The sequence below is a fragment of the Anabrus simplex genome, chromosome 2 (genome assembly GCF_040414725.1).
Source record: "Anabrus simplex isolate iqAnaSimp1 chromosome 2, ASM4041472v1, whole genome shotgun sequence".
Taxonomy (NCBI): Eukaryota; Metazoa; Arthropoda; class Insecta; order Orthoptera; family Tettigoniidae; genus Anabrus; species Anabrus simplex.
In genome coordinates this window covers 902739996-902758199 of record NC_090266.1, presented here as the reverse complement: position 1 = coordinate 902758199, position 18204 = coordinate 902739996, and the positions used below count along the sequence as shown (strand labels likewise).

The window sequence follows — 18204 nt, the reverse complement described above, 5'->3', positions numbered from 1 at the left end:
CGGAGACTATACGACATTATTTATTATTTAATGTTCCCAGACTCTAAAACATCTCAGAAATATGGTTGTTCAAGAACTAAAACCTCTGCTTTAGTTACATACACGGCATCTGAGGCAAAAAAGGAAATAAGTGAACTTTTGCAACTAACGCCTTTTTCCTTGGCTACTGATGGTAGTACAGATTCAAATGCAGTTAAACTTTATTCAATAGTTGTCTCTTTTTTTTAATGCTCAGAGAGGCCAAATATCAGCTCTTCTATTGTTAGAGAGTACTGACAACATAGACGAAGGAATTTTCTCTGTTATTAATAGTGAATTGTCTTCTTTAGCCATTCCATGGGAAAATCGCAATTCTTTTTCATCTGAAAATGCATACTCAGTGATAGGGTCAAATGTGTTGCCAAATTTGTGAAGGACAGGCATTCTTTTGTTTATGTCCTGGGTTGTTCATGGATGTCATCTCATACACATCTGTGCAGAAAAAGCAGCAGCCCAATTACCAGTCAATGTTGGGAACTTTTTGGTTCAGTTATATTACTATCTTGATAAGAGTTCTAAAAGGCAAAACACGTTGAAAGTTTATCGGGCTGTTTGTGGCACAGAGGGTCACAAAATTTTGAAATGTGTCAGTAGTCACTGGCTCTCAGTTCTTCAGTCTATTAATCAAATTCTTGAGCCGGTGGGAAGCTTTGACACTCATGTTTTGTAGTGAGTCCCACCATAAAAATGAGAGCACCAAGCAGTTTGAAACTGACAAATCTTTCTTACAAGACCCACACACAAAACTGTTTTGCTATTTCTTCAGAGTACACTTTCTGTCTTAACTCAGTGAATTTATTTCTGCAACAAGATGCTCCAGCCGTACATCTCCTTAGAAGGAAACTTACTGGTCTTTTAACTGACCTATTGGTCAGATTTGTTCAGTCATGTTTTATTCAGTCAGAATCTACCTCCCCTTTGAGTGCTGTATTCAAGAGAAGGAAATACCAGAAAGCCAATGAGGACTTAGTAATTGGAGCAAAAGCCAGGGCATACTTGAAAGATAATGACTGTGATGAAGAGATGTTTTATAATACTGTAAGAGAGTTTTATATGGCAGTTTACAGTTAAATTATCAGGAAATTTCCCCTTGATGAATTTCTTCATCTCTCTCAGAATGAAGGTTTTCTATTCACCTCTTGAATAATTTGTTCAAACATTTCCAAGTTGGTCAAGGAAAGTGAACATGTCAAACTTGAAGAGGAATTTGCAGTTTACCAGTGTGATATTTTCCCTGAATATGTTGTACATGACCTAACATTGATGTGAACTGGGGCAACATTGCAGAGCTTAAAAACGAAAGTGGTCAAATGAAGTATAAAACCTTAAGTAATATTGTATTTGCAGTATTAAGTGTAACTCAGTAACTCTTCCACAGAAAGAGATTTCAGTGTTGTTAGGAAAAATCAGAAAGGATTCAGGCCTACATCAAGTACATCTACACTGGAATCGCTTATGGTTCTGAAGACGAAAATGTCATCTCAGGGTGAAGTATGTTTCAAGAAAACCTACACTGAAAAGCAGCTGCTGGGTGCGAAACAGGCTACAAAGAATTTTTTATTGCAGAACTAACAGGTAATGAGCAAATTTTATTGTGTAATATGATATACCATAGAATAGATTGCTGTTGGAAAGAACAAACGGGGTGCTTTGTATTTGACGTGTAAACGTTTTGAGGGGAGGCGGTTAACGTATCCACAGAAATGCACACAAGATGCTGTCAGTTGATACAATACTTTTTATTTACATATATCCACAAATTAATACACACATAACCTTAATCACCCTATCACAAAACAAAAACACTTCACTTGTAGAATATCAACAAAGCCGCCATCTTTAACTCGTTGACAAGTGACACCGAATACAACAGAGGTTACACTTTTAAGCACAGTTGAAATCAGACTACTACTGGTCAATTCAACATGGAGACTGCTTAACTCGGCATGTCAGCCACATGCTAGTAAACAATAACTCTCTTTCAATAACTTCCAAACCACAACTAACTCTGAACTTACTTCACCGTCAAGATCGTCCCTTTATATGTATCCTGACCAGGTTTTCAGAAAGATATGTTACAAAAAACTACCTTCTTGAATATTCTAGACTGCATAATACATAGGTCGTAATGTACAGAATTTTCTCAATCCTTCTAGCGTCTATACCACTCTGGAAGTTACAATGTGTTTCACAATTGAATCGGCACATGCTAAAAGGTCCCCAGTCACAAAAAATGGGAAAGTGAGTTAAGCATGAAAATCGCATGTTATAGGATAGGTTCAACTATCTATGCTAAAAGGGATTGAGTCACACACTCAGGTTAGCTAATATTAGCTAGGGAAATTCCTAACGTACGCTAAAAGGTTCTCAGACCGTGACTGAGGATCTTCTAGCATACGCTAGTGGCAACACTGTCTGACTGTTTCGCATGCTTGATCAGCTGTCATACTTGTTTGGTGGTGTTGTTTCTAACCTAACCTTACTTAGCAAGCCTGCACTGTGTGTAATGTGTCATAAACAGAATTAAACATTTGTTTTGCTGTAGTTTTATAAAACATTTAAGTTTGTTGTACGTAATAATATCAATGGAAGATTTAGTGGAGAATAGTGAAAAGTCTGTTGGTAAGAAGCATAAAGGCAACAAAGAGGAATAGAATAGGTTAACAATGAAGAATTTGCCAACTCAGAAGTAAATGTTATTGTGCCTAAGAAAACTACTGGAAATGCCTGCAGGTAAGATATATCAGTGCAGTAACATTGCAACCAATTTTTGAAACTATTTAGTTCTGATAAAAACTAAATACTAACCCACACATACAAACGTGTAATTTGGAACTTGAAATCAAAATCTTTTTAATAAAAAACATAGGCCTAAAGATTTTGAGACTTACACCTTTTATATTGTAAAGAATATAGCCTAACGAAACATACACAAAGTGTTTTTGTTTGCGTTTCTAGTCTCTGTTAATAATTTTTATGTTCTCTTTCAGTTGCAAGAGAATGAATTGTTTTGAAATCATAACCGAAGATGAACAAACTGACATTTTGGCAAAGTTTTATGATTTTTCCTCCTAAGATGTACAAGATTTGCATTTGCAACATTTGATTGATGTTTTTGCAGTACAACAAAGACGTACTCGAAAAGGAGATGCTGCCAGAGAAAATAGCAACACTTTTTGTTATCATGTGATGGTAGGATCAAACAGACAAGAAGTACATTTTAAAGCTTTCTTAGCTCTCCATTCCAGTGTCGGTAAAAAGAATTAAAAGACTGAAATACTTGAAACTATTGGATAAAAGTCCTGTTGACCAACGTGGAAAACACGTTAAAAAAGCCCACTTGCCACATACAAAATAGCTTTTGCGGGAACATATTGAAAGTTTCCCTCAAAAACAAACCTGTTATGCATCAAAGACTTATAACCATTTAGATGCAAGGTTGAACAAAAAACTCTTGTGCATTCTTTACAATGAAAAGAATCCAAACAACAAAGTTAGCCAATCATTTTTTGCAATATATTTTGATGAAAATCATAACTTGCATTTTGATGTAGCACAGAGTGATTGTTGTTTTACTTGTGAAGAACTGAAAGTCAAGTTAAAAATCCCCCACCTAAATGAGGCACCTAAAAGAGCGGCATCTGCGGAGCTTTTAGTTCATAACAGAAAAGCCTCAAAGTTTTATACTCGTTTGAAAAGGGAAGAGGAAACCAAAGACGAACCCCATGTACTCGCTATCTGCTTTGATTTCATGCAGAATGTCCAACTACCTCAAATACCTGTTCTAGGAACCTTCTACCTACGTCAGCTGACAACCAGCATGTCTTGTATACACGACATTAAAAAATAAGGCCGTTATTCATCTGTATCATGAAGGTGTAGGGAAAAAAGGGCCTAATGAAGTATGCTCACTTGTTTATGACTTTTTGAATAGTGTCCCCCCACAATACACAGAGCTGCATGTGTATTCAGATAACTGTGGGGAGGGGGGCAAAATAAAAATCATCCCTTACCTAGAATGCTTTTAGCTTTAACGGACACAAAGCGTTTTGAAAAATTGAACAATTTTTTCCTGTCCGAGAACATTCATTTCTACCATGTGATAGGGATTTCACTATAATAAAGAAAGCACTGAAAAAACACGACAGAATTTATGGCATTCATGAACTGACAAACAATATCATCCAGTCAAGTAAAACTCACAAGTTCATAGTGAAAGAAGTTCAATGTGAAGAAATTATTGAGTTCAAACAATGGTGGCCACGCTACTATAAAACGAACTGTATCTCAGAAGAAACTAAACCCAAGACTGTTCCTAGAGACCACAAAGTTAATTTTATGATCAGTACATGCATGCACTTTACCTACGACTCCAAGTTTAAATTCCAGATTGTCGCAATACACTTCATTGATTCTGTGATAACCCACACATTTCACCTTAAACAACCCGGAGTTCAAGAAGCTAGGCTTCCCGATGCAGTAGCTTACCCACAAACAAAGTCCCTATAAAACCTGCCAAAGTAAGTGACATTAAAAAGTTAATGCCATACATTCCTCATGAGTTTCTGGAGTTTTATACTGAAATTCTAGCCTGGCCTACCTCTGAACGCAGCAATGATGATGGAAATGATGACTAAGTTCAACTTTAAAGACATTTTGTACTGATACATTAAGTGTTTCTTACCTTTATAAAAATATGTTACTCAGAATCTTTGATTGTTAGTAAACAGATTGACAAAAACCGAAGATGTTCTGTTTCTATTTTGTGAAAACCTTGCAGTATGTTAAAAGGGCCTCGGTCCACGGTATATACACCTAGTTTGCAAAGTAACTAAACTTAAAAGATTGTTAAAATAGTAAAAACGGGTACTGTTGAGGTATGTACTACCTTCCAGTAAAGTAATTAGTTTTTTTTAATTTGGATCGCTGAGAGACACTTTTTTCGTTTTTATCGAAACTGGGTTGCTTGGACTGAGGCCCTTTTAGCATGTGCCGATTCAATTATAGATTACAAATTATATATACAGATAAGAATAAATTATAATATTAATTTACAGGTATTTACATTAAATGAACTTATATAAATGTCTATGTACAACACGTTCTCCATGACGTGACAACAAAAACAACGTGATCGTATCACAATAATAATACAAATACTAACTGGATGTAACACTTCACAGCCATACATACAAGTAGTAATAATAAGAATATAATAATAATAGTAATAATAATAATAATAATAATAATAATAATAATAATAATAATTGTACCGGGTGGTACACCTCCACGCCGCTAATTTAAATGCGCGCCAGTTAAAACTCCTCTGCTGGAGGAAGTCTGAACTTTATTGACGGTATTAATTTTCTACCTTCTCAGAAGATGTCACTACCTGTAAATTTTGGAGTTTTAGAACTGTGTCACTTTTGATGTGTTTTTGTTTCGCTTGAAGTAAGAAGTGTGAACTTTCTCTTCTAGAGGACACTACTGAAGATCTACAATAGTGCAACCTAGTGCGGAGTCAAAGAACTATTTTTTTGGAGAAAATTTAATTTCAAGAGTTTGTTCTTTGTTAAATTTCTTTCTGTCATTGTTTAAGTTGGCAATATTTACCCCTTTCTTCCCCTTGTTATGAATGTATCCAATCCCGAATTTCTTCTATTAATTTCTGACCAATCTGGTGTATCTTCCCCCAACTTGAATCTGTTGCGGGGTCCTACCCAATAAAGAGTTTGTGGGAGGGTGTTTTCTTTCCCCTAACGCCTAGAACCTTCCGCGAGAGGATATAAACTGCTGATTTTCGGGTCTCCGGGCCACTTGTGTTCCATCTTTCAGTGTGTTAAGTACATAGCAGGGGGCGGGAAGCGCCTCTTTCTTCGGCAGCGGTCAACAACAAGGTAATGGCCGATTAATAACTTCTTTCTTTGCTAGCTCAGCAGTTTAACTTTCGGGGCGGGTTCTAAGCGTTCAACCATGTAACCTTTTCCTAAAATGTAACTACTCTTTTCATATATTCTCTTTTAAAACGACATATCGGGGTAGAGAGTGCTTAACCCTCTCGAGCTCCCACTCACATCGTCCTGAGGTGAACTTATTTTTCTCAACCAATTCTTCCGTAATGTAATGTAAATTGCTATTAAGTCACCTCTGTAGTATGGGATTAGCCCTTGTATTAACGGCCTAGTGCCAAGTAGGTCTTAAGCAAAGTGTATTAGGAGTGCAAGTTCGCCTCCTCTCAAATTGTATTTTAGAGGTCATGTATTAATCTTCTTGTTATTTAACAGACCTCAGGAGGTTGGGTATTTTGCCCCTGTGTATATGTCCTTTGAGGACGGCTTAAAGGTGGAGTTCGGAGTGGCCTATGATAGGCTTGTATTTTAGGGGGAAGTTGCCCTTTTTGAAAATTGTGTTTCTGCCTCAAGGAGGCTTTTGGATGTAATTGGAAGCAGATGTTTCTGGCATGTTTGGGGGTTTTCGGCCCCTTTGTTGTATGGTGTTCATTGTAAGGTTGGGCTCATTGCTCAAGAATTATGTTTCTGTCTTTTGAAGCCCCAAATGGGGTACCTATGTAAATGTATTTGTCAATCGTGTTTCGGCTACTAAGTACCTGTTCTATTTGTTGTTACCTAATTTTGAAAAGAAAATATAACCTTGTTAAATTTTAAAATTAATTTCACTTTAGTAGCTTGAGACCCGTTCACCACCCCGCACCTTCTTTCATGCATAACTACCACCAAAACACGGTAACAATAATAATAATAATAATAATAATAATAATAATAATAATAATAATAATAATAATAATAATAATAATAATAATAATAATAATAATTCGAGCATGGTATCTGCATTAGTTACCCATGGGTGAGAGAACATTGTTTTCAAGTTATACCTGTTATTGCACTTGCGTCAGTATCCCCCCTATAACTTGAAACAATTTCCACACACTGTCACACTCTTTAACTTTGCCTTTGTCCTCACTATTTAACCACCCACAGGCTACCTCACTCACACAGCCCTCCTGTTGGCGCTGTCCACGGTTCACATTTTCTTTCAGTTAACCCCACAAGTAAAAATCACACACTGTTAGATCTGGAGTACGAGGGGGAAATAGACCAGCACTGATCACTCTGTCTGCAAACACTTCCGAGATTGTAAGAGGGAATCTTCTGCTGTATAAGCATGGGCTGAATCTTGTTGAAACCACGCACACGATTTTTCTTCTGCTAACTGATGAAAGAACAGCATCAAAATTATTGTATTAGAACCATGAAACTACTTGTGATTAGTACCATCACGCAGGGAATACCATGGGTCGCCTTTACTTGCGAGTAGTACCACTATGTTTGGTACACAATAGGTTTGTTGACGCCGATGGTATTAGAGCATTCGAGGCCTAGGGAGTCTTTCATTTTCATGCTTTTCGTGGCCCCTGCCTTTCTTCATCCGAAGTGACGGATCCCTTCTTTTTCTCTCTTGTCTACCCCCTGTGGGTGGAGGACGCAGACAAAGAATACACCCATGGTATCCCCTACCTGCTGTAAGAGGCAACTAAAGGGGGCGACCAAGAGATGATTTTATTAGAACCATGAAACTATGTGTGATCAGTATCATCACGCGGGGAACACCATGGGTCACTTTTACTTGTGAGTAGTTCTACTATGTTAGGTACACAATAGGTTTGTGCTTAGTGGCAGCAGACAGTGGTTCAGTCTGGGTTTCCACTACCGATGATTAGTACCATTGTGAGGAACACAACGAATCTGGGCATTGCCTATGATTAGTACCACTATATGAGTGACACCGTGGGTCTGCGTTGCCTGTGATTAGTACCCACTATATGAGGAACACCATGGGAATACCGGTGCCCGTGATTAGTACACCTAGGTGAGGAACACCACGGGTTTGCGTTGCGTATGAGTGGCGCCATTATGTGAGAAACACCATAGGTCTGCGTTACCTGTGCGACATATAATACTTGTGAGTAGTACCATAATGTGTGGAATACCCTGAGTCTACGCTACTTTTGATTAGTACCGCAACATGACCAATACCATTGTTTTACTTTATTAGTGATAAGTACCATTATAAGGGGCTGTTGACCTGGATTTTGGACCCCTTTATACAACAAGCATCATCATCATCATCATCATCGTCATCAATAACGAGAGTTACGAGTGAACACACAACCATTAAGATGAAATGAGAACTTTGTCATACGAAAATATGGTGTTGCAATGATAACTATCTCATCATGCTAACAGCTGAAATTTAGACTGGTGACTGATGCTTACCAGGTTGAACACTTGCAAGCTGCTTGCAAGGTCAAGAACAATGTGCATGCCTCCCATACTGGAGCTTGCGTATTGGAAAGTAAAAACCCTGCTTTGATGGTCTTAGTTCATATGAGAGACCTCGTATATGAATTTTTAGAGCAGATTCTGTAATTTAATCGTATGTAGGATGTAGCTTTGTTCAAGAAATTGAAAGACCTAACTTATCATTTTAATAAACTGGAAAAATACTCCAGGATGCAGGCTTGCAAAGGAACTGATAAAAGGACCAAACAAGAAGCATACCATAGAACTGTTGAAACTCAGCAGAGAAAATATAAGATGGGTAGTAGGACTGTTGACAGGACACTGCCATCTGAAAAAACACCTACATAGAATTGGAGTAATAAGAGACAACATATGTAGCAAATGCAATGAAGCAGAGGAATCACTTGAACACGTACTTTTCGAATGTGAGGTGCTGGGTAGAATCGGACTCTCCACTCTAGGACTACCAGGTGAAGAGAGAGAAAAAGTCCAAGATGACCCAATAAGAACAACCTGCAGCTTTGTGAAGGGAGCAGGTATATCTAGGTGGGAATGAAGGAGAAACATGGTAGCAAAAGATCTTAGAGGTCGATGCTAATTAGGAACTAATATTTAGAGGCGGCATGAAGAAAAGAAGAAGAAGAACATTTTAACATTTAAAAAATAAAATAAAAAGCAGTTCAAAATTCAAAGCAAAATTGCCAGAAAAACACTTATATAATTTGAAAAATCAAATATATGCAAATTGTTCCTTGATATGTTATCAGTTGCTAATAAATGTTTGGTTGCAATTTTTGCAAAACTAGGGTTACAACAGAAAATAATATGAGTAGACATGTATAACAGGAAGTTAGGTTAGGTTACTTGAGTTGTCTGAGTGGATTTCTTTTTATTTTTCTTCCTCTTCCACAGCAGGTTTCCTTCTCTTCAGTTCTCTAGGCCTGTAATAGTGTCCTAATTGTCTTCAGTACTGTAGGCCTACCCCTACCTGCATTAGCAGGATCGAAGAGGAACATCATCCTCGGAGTCACGCGATCGCCATTTTCTGGCATTTGAGTCTGCTCTGGCTCACTGTCACTGTCACTACTGTCACCAGGCGAGTTTGCCGTGCGGTTAGGGGCGCGCAGCTGTGAGCTTGCATCTCGGAGATAGTGGATTCAAACCCCACTGTTGGCCGCCCTGAAGATGGTTTTCCGTGGTTTCCCATTTTCACACCAGACAAATGCTGAGGCTGTACCTTAATTAAGGCCACGGCTGCTTCCTTCCCACTCCTAGGCCTTTCCTCTCCCATCGCCGCCATAAGACCTACCTGTGTCGGTGCAACGTAAAACAAATTCTTAAAAAAATAAAAACTTATATCGTTACTATTAATTTCACTGTGTTCCACATCACTAAAATTACTTCCTCCACCTATTAATTCTGCAATAAAGTCAATATTGCTTGCATTGTTGACATCTCGAATCACCATCTTGACCACATTTAAATCACAAAGCAAAGAGGATGGAATATTTACAGATCCGGAACTCCTTAAGCAGTAAAAAATAAACTTCAGTCTATGCTTGACAACTTGGTATGTATCTTAAGTCATAGGATAAAAACTTCATGGTTTTGATTCATATTGAACCGGACGAGTTGCCCATGTGTTTAGGAGCTCACAGCTGAGATCTTGCATCTGGGAGATAGTGGGTTCGAACCCCACTGTCGGCAGCTCTGAAGATGGTTTTATGTGGTTTCCCATTTTCACACCAGGCAAATGCTGGGGCTGTACCTTAATTAAGGTCACAGCCGCTTCCTTCCCATTCCTTGGCCTTTCCTCTCCCATCGCCGCCGTAGGACCTATCTGTGTCGGTGTGACAAAAAACAAATAGAAAAAAAAGAAGTATAGCCATCACATTATGATTCATATTGAATTGTGATCACAAAAATAATTAAACTTAGGTTATGTCATAATGGTGCTCCTTTTTAATACTATATTATGCAATGCTTAAATTACATTTCTAATCTGGGAACTAGTTTCGGCCTTGGCTGGCCATCATCAGCCTTAATGGAAAACTGTACAAATACATCCAATAACTAAAACAAATATACAAATACACACAAATGACATTAAAAAATGTTAAAAACATCTCTGATGAACTATGTGCACAATGTGTTAAATATGAGACATTATCAATGGATGAATCAAGGAACGGCACACGAAGATGTGGTTAAATAACTGGCACATTCTTAATTTGTAGCTGGTAGACATTCGCAATTAAATGCGGTGTCCATGAGGTTAACCTTTCGTTGCAGCATGTGGTGCGTGGCTTACTGTTGTGTGCTTCATACTCCTACTAGAATTAATAGATGGAGGAAGTAATTTTAGTGATATAGAACACAGTGAAATTAATAGTAATGATACAAGTAGTGACAGGGTTTTTTTAAAGAATTTTTTTACATCACACTGACACAGATAGTACTACTACTAAGTCAGTAGATATAACTTAAAGTACCTTTATCACAACTTTTATGAATGTCGAATTTTTCGGCGCTGACACTACAGACAGGCACACATTGTCGAAAAATCGACTTTTGGTACTTCTAGGGTTAATTGAATATATCTACATGAATGTTCAGGTGAATGATACATATATTTGGAGGTGATTAAATTATGAATCATGTTTTCTGTGTCCTTTTATTTTTGTAAAGACAAAGTAAATTTTTTACACCCTTTCATTTCATTTTTGGTTTAGTAGAACATTTTTGTCCATAATTGGTTTAGTGGGCTGATTTGTTCAGTAAATTTTGTATTTTGTGCTTTAATAAATTTTGTCTATATGTATTCTATGGTAATCAATGGATTTAATTACCTGTTCCAGAACCCTCCAGATGAACATATTCGCACTGCACTACGGCAGCTCAATAGCAACACTGGAAGATTACAGACAGAATGTGCTGGATTACAGAAGTGCACAGCCGATGCATCCCAGGTTGCAGAGAGGGCATTCTTTCTTCAGCAAGTTCGATCATGTGCCTATGATATCGCTAAGGCCACAAAACAGCTTGTTACAAAGTTCCAGCTTTAGAGTTCGAAACAAAATTAGAAATCCTACTATTGTATTGGTAGACACATTCATAACTGCAAGTGAAAGCTAAGAATAATAGTGAAATTACCTGCAGTCTCTCATGTATAGTAGTACTACTACTTCATTTTGGTGCATAACAAATAGTGATAATATGGTACAGCTTCACAGTGCATAAATTGCAGGACAAGGAAAATGTGTTCCAGTATTTTACGTATGCAAAAAGTGTTCATATTTTCTTTATATTTAGACATATGTATATAGACTGTTATGTAACTACCATGAGACTGTTATTCTTACTGAATAGTACTTAGGGGACACACACACATCGCATAACGTTTGAAAGGAAGAGAGACTGATAGCAAGTCTTTTGTCTTCATACAGTATTCCATTATAGTGAATCTAGTGAATGTATTTCCTTCAAAATATTTATCTGTTAAGTTACCACCATCTTTCTTGTAATCAGTTGTCTGATTTGTGAAAAATGAGAAAGTAATGTGGAATGCAAAAGATAATGTGAACGGAAGCTCGTGTTTGTAGATTACTCTGACGATAAGAATCGCACCAGAGTTTTGTTTGTTGTGCTCTGTTATGCTGTTTCCAAACATGTTACATGGTCTTGATATTTTTGTATGTTGTTAAGAATTATAGATATTTGTAAAATGAAGCTCCTGTTGCTGTATAATAATCATAAAATACTTTGTTCAGATAGAGTATTTTACAAATCGTCATTGCTGGGACAAAATCTCCTATGTGATAATATTTTTGGAGATATACTGACCCGCAGCACATACATTATGAAGAGCAAGAATGCCTTGACAATATTTACACAATATTGAACCTTAGATGACAGAACCTTACGGGCCAAAGTTCTAAGCTAAAATACCGTATTTACGCGAATAATACCTGCATAGTTTCTTTAAAAATTTGATGCACGAAATTGGGGTGCAGGTTTTATTTTTTATGCGAATAATACCCGCATTTTTTTTTTTTTTTTAATTTGAGGCACGAAATTGGGGTGCGGGTTTTATTTACGTCAATGTTGGCATTTTTTTTTTCAAAATCAGCCTTCCAAAAGTTAGGGTGCGGGGATTATTCACTTAAATACGGTATTTTGCATAGGAGGTTTTGTCCCGGCAGCGAAAAAATGTTGAATATAGTACAATACTACGATTAGAAAGGAACTGTAACAAAGCACAATATAATTTGTATATAGCTGAAAGGTTATACTTTATAGCTCAGCATTTTACCTAAATGTTAGAAACTCAATTTTCCCAATAAACAGATTGTATATATAATTAATTTTTTAGACAAGTATTCTCATGCTTACTTTTTAAGAAATTTTCTAAACTTGGTAATTCTTCCATCATTAATTACGTGATTTTCCTTGGAAGTTTTGAAAAATTTTCTCAGTGTGTGAATGGAGAATGTGTTTTTTAATACAAAATGAAATGTGTAGATTTCAGTATTGGGGTAGAAATGAAGGAAAGAAATCTCATTGCACATCCTGAATAACGTTGTTACTATAATCTGCTATTGATTTGTAATGCATAAGTCAACATAGAATGGAATTTAATAGATTTTATTTCTTTTGATTAATACATTGTCTTATGCTTACAGTTAATTGTCTGTATTTTTTATGCTACTGCTTTGATATTGAAAAATCTTAAACAAATTAATGGAGTAACTTCGCTTGTTTCTCATAGTCTCATTATTGCTGTCAACTCTCTTATTTAAATCATGCAGTGACTGAGTAGTGAGAAATTACCTAGTTGATCTATGTTGCATATGTTGCAACATTTGGGAATCAATTTGGAAGGATGTGAAAGTTGTGGGTATATAGTTCAGCTTAATGTGTAATGAACAGCGCGAGTGCATGACACACTTAAGTTCTTCATATTTTTTGTTTTTATTATTCACAGCTGTAGATCAGTCTCTAAGAAGAATGTGAATAGCAAGAGAAGCTGTCTGGTTTTGAGATTAAACTGTTGTATTTTGGTAGACTTTTGTAGAAGAAATGAGCTGATCATTGGTAACACATGGTTTCAAAAGAAAAACAGTCAGAAGATAACAAGATATAGTTGGGATAGCAAAATCAAAACTCTGATAGATTACATTTTGGTCGAGAAAGGTAACAGGAAAATGTTGGTAGATGTAACAGCCCTTCCAAGTGAATCTTTCGAAGGAGATCACAGAGTTGTGATAGCTAAGTTAAAGATGGGAAAAATACAAAAGATGACGGATATTAGGCCGGGAAAGCTAAGGGTGTGGAAATTGCAGAAGTAAATAAATTAAGAGTTCCAGACACACATTAAAACAAGTATACCTAAGGAAGACATCGAAGGGTCGAAGAAGAATGGGCATACTTTAAAACAGTCGTGGTGGAATCTGCAGAAAAGACCTGTGGAAGAGTATCAGGAAAGAAGAAAGATCAAGAATGCCCTGGTGGAATGACTGGGTAAAAGATATAGTTAAAAGGAAGAAACAAGCTTGGAAAAGATGGCTGAGAAACAGAACAACAGAATGCAAAACAAAATACAGGCATTGCAAGGAGTGCTCCTAGGTGGTTCAAGAAGAGAAAAAGAAATGCTGGCAAAAATTCACTGAATCTCTGCAAGAAGATACAACCGGAAGCAAAATGATCTTGTTCCAGTGGGTTAAAAAGAAGAAACACCCAGGTGAAGGTGTTAATTTCATTAAAAATGAACAGGAGGAGGTGATGACACAGAAGGTGGGGAAAATACTTTGAACAGCTTTACAACGTGTGAAATAGCCCGGTACAAGGAGAAATCGAAGAACCAGATTTATTGCAGATGGAAGATAAGGAAAATGAGGTGTTCATGGTAGAGATTGAGTGGGCCACTAAAAGAATGGAATGAGGCAAGGCAGCTGGAATTAACGAGGTCACCATAGAAATGATAATAGCAGCAGGAGCAGTTGGTCTACAGTGGTTGCATAGACTCTTCAGAGTGATATGGAGAGAAAAGAATGTTCCAAAAGAGTGGACAAAAGGGGTCATTGTACAAATTTTCAAGAAAGGAGACAGGAAGCAATGTGAAAATTACAGAGGAGTGACACTGATTCCTCATACAGCTAAGATCCTTGAAAGAATCTTGGATAAACGAATAAGAGACAGAGTAGAGGGTAAATTGTCAGGACACCAGTATGGATTCAGAAGAAGCACGTCCACATTTGACCCAATATTCACATTGCGTCAAATGATGGAACGGTATTGGGAATATGGAAAGGACATAGTAATGTTTCTATATATTGAAAAGGCATATGACAGTGTCCCAAGGAATTTTGTATGGAAAACATTGACAGAGGCACATATTAGGAATGAAACAATGCAGATGGTAATAGCATTGTATCAAAATTGCGAAAGCTTTGTTAGAACCAAAGTGGGTCAAACTGAACGGTCCAGAGTTGAGACAGGCTTAAGACAGGGAAGTGTATTGTCTCCCTTACTCTTCATTATCGTCATGGATAGAATTCTACATAATATCAAGGAGAAGATGATGGGCGAGCAAGTAAAGGCTATGCTCTTTGCTGATGACATTGTAGTTTGGAGAGATAATGAAGAGGAACCACAGACACAACTTCATTTATGGCATGAGGAGATAAGAAATTTTGGAATGAAGATTAGTACTGCAAAAAGCAAGACTTTAATTATGACGAGAGGTAACAGAAAATCCTGGGGAGTGATAAAAATAGGAAATGAACCTCTTGAAGTAGTGAAAAATTTTAAATATTTGGGCAGCGTGATGTCACAAGATGGAAATTTGGATGGAGAAATTGATTTAAGAATACAGCAGTCTGCAAGTATCTACCAGTGTGTGAGAGACATTGTATGGAACAAAGATATGCCAATGAAGTGCAAGGTTTTATACTCATCCTGTTACAGTAAAACCTCATTAATTCGAAGTCGTTGGGACTCGAAAATCGGACTTCGAATTACGTGATTTCGAATTAACCGCCAATTCGCAATTCAGAAGTGCCAACCCTTGCTGCGTTACAAAACCTCCTAAGGCTCGTTACTGCATACAGTTAACCTTAATTTACAGTTTATACCTTTCAAATGCCATGAAAAAAGAACTACTTCCAAAATGTATCCAAGAAGGTGCATTTACAGTATCCAAATAATGCACTTGGATATCTCACTGACAAACATAACCTCACGCAACAAAAGAAAGAAATCGCACAATTCAAAGACTACGATAAATTATGCTGGTTCCCCTGTGCAAATGCATTATTTTTTGGATTTCTGTACTGTTTGCATTTTTAGATGCTTTGTACTGGCATGGAAAGTGCCCGGCTGCCTTAAAACATTGTGGCTTATCGAACTTTCCTATGACGAGGGGATAAAGTTTCTCGCTTCCACTTGCTTGCAACGCACTACAATGACCCCCATCCCCCACCTTTGTACGATTCTCCGGCTGGCACTTTCTCCTTTAAAACCATAAGACCGTTTGGGCTCACATTAAAATAAAGCAGTGCAGTTTCATCGGCAATGACAATATTGTTCGGTGCCTATGAATTTATTATATGAGCCACGTTTTTTCGTCAACTGTCGGCATCGCCGGTGTTCGCGGATTCTGTTTTTCCGCCTGTTGCATGATATTGCGGCGTTCTTTAAAAGGTTGAATACAAAAGAATTCCAATTTCATTCAACTTAGAAATCATGAAGCGCACTGTAGACCCGCCGAAGTGAGTGTAAGTGCGGAAAGCTACCCCTCCACGTTCCGGAACACGCGTTCTATTATGACGCGGATTAATTTTGAGTTGAAATTACTCTGTAACATACTATTGTTTTAAAATGTAAAGGCAGTTTTGAATTAAAAGTCTGAATTTCGGTAATGGGGCCGACATTGTACTTCAAATTACGAATTATCCGTATTTCGAATTAAACAATTTAAATAACATGCATAACTGTATCTCATGTTTCCGGGAATGAGAGCTTCTTCAAATTAGGCGTAATTTTGAATTAACCGATTTCGAATTATCAAGGTTCTACTGTGCAAACCTATACTGACCTATGCTTCAGCATCCTGGACGTTGACTAAGCGGAACCAAAGTAAGATACGAGCAGCTGAAATGAGTTCTTGAGTAGCATACAGGGAAAGACAAGATGAGATAGAATACGAAATGAGGAAATAAGGAGAAGCATGGGAGTGTGTAAACTTCAAGAAGAGATTGATATAACAAAGCTAAAATTGTTTGGACACATGATGAGAATGCCAGAAGAGAGAATACCAAAGAGAACATTCATGGATACAGAGACTGGAAAGAGGCCTAGGGGACGGCCTAGAATGAGATGGAGGAGGTCTGTTGTGGACTGTATTGCAAGTACAGGAGTCGATAGCAATAAAGTACTAGAAGAGGAATAGTGGAAATATCGAGTAACGTGGAGGGATTTGGTATACTAACCTATCCAGAGAGAATCTGGAAAAGGGAATGGATGAAGAAGAGAATTGAAATTCTTTGGAGTAGTCATTAATGTTATGGACATTGACTGTTAAGATAATCAGAATTCTTTTAAGTACATGCAGAAACTAGATCAAGGAGAGCAGTGTGTGCAGTAGAAGTCAATTAAACGTGGTGTTATGCTTTCAGAATGTGACATATTTTATCTTGATGTAGGCTAGGGTTTGTGATTAGATGTTATGATACCCATCTTTACTTCCTTCTCTTGATTGAACCCTACCTCACTTCTCTCTCTCTCTCAATGTTCTCTTCTCTAAGCAATTTTAAATGAATTATTGTAACTTTATCTCTACACACATATTCTCCATATTGTTGAGTAAACAAAGGCAACTTGTGAGCAACATGTATAATTCCAAAAGAATTGTTGTCCCATTATTGCTTTCCTTTCGAATCTAAATTAACTTAAATTTCATGTAACAGGATTCATTCAGCATTAAATATATTTCAGTTTGATATTTTGTTACAGTGTGTTGTAACTTTTCAAAGCAGACCCAGCCAGCAGCTGGAAACTGCATAGGATGATGATGATGATGATGATGATGATGATGATGATGATGATGATGATGATGATGATGATATAACTTTTCAGCCTTACTTACATGTAGTTCCAGTGAGAATTTTCACCCTGATGGTTTTGGGACCACAGTGAATTATGAATCTATGCATAACCATATTATGACACTGCATCCAGGAGATAGTGGGTTCGAATCCCACTGTCTGCAGCCCTGAAGATGGTTTTCCGTGGTTTACCATTTTCACACCAGGCAAATGCTGGGGCTATACCTTAATTAAGGCCATGGTTGCTTCCTTCCAACTCCTAGGCCTTTCCTATCCCATCGTCGCCATAAGACCTATCTGTGTCGGTGCGACGTAAAGCCACTAGCAAGAATAAAAGCGTATTATGACACCAATGACTCATCCAGTGGGTGTGATAAGCCGAATTGCATTGCAGCTGGCTTCTGCCTTAGTCCGTATCCTTGCCAGTGAACATGGGATTTTTGAAATGAGAAGTCACATCCTTGTGGCTGTGATCATACATTATCAACAGTCCCATAAAAATACAAGTTTGCTTAGTTTTTGACTTATACACTGAAGAATATGTATTACAAGGGTAATATTAAAGCTAGCATTCAATTATTATGTTCTGCACAGAGTGAATATTTCAAGGTAATCAGTTCTATCTATTTTTTGTGGACCATCACCTTGTTTACATATTTTACACATGATACACATTTTCATTCTAGGGCTGGCCATCATATTGTCACTGGAAGGAACTAAAATTCCAAACAAAAAGCATT

General features: G+C 37.3%; 1 protein-coding gene across 4 annotated transcripts in view; it reads left to right on the top strand.

Moving 5' to 3' along the window:
• Window positions 1-18204, top strand: part of Git (ARF GTPase-activating protein GIT1) — a 510246-nt gene that overhangs the window by 452350 nt on the left and 39692 nt on the right. For 2 of the 4 annotated variants that reach the window (XM_067141653.2, XM_067141654.2), the window contains one exon: window positions 11219-17438. The exons of 1 other annotated variant lie outside the window; for it this stretch is intronic. In XM_067141653.2, the coding sequence (XP_066997754.2) occupies window positions 11219-11425 (207 nt within the window). In that variant the 3' untranslated portion in view covers window positions 11426-17438. Of the gene's footprint in view, window positions 1-11218; window positions 17439-18204 lie in introns of those variants that run through there. One more of the 4 variants, XM_068226324.1, reaches the window with a different exon arrangement.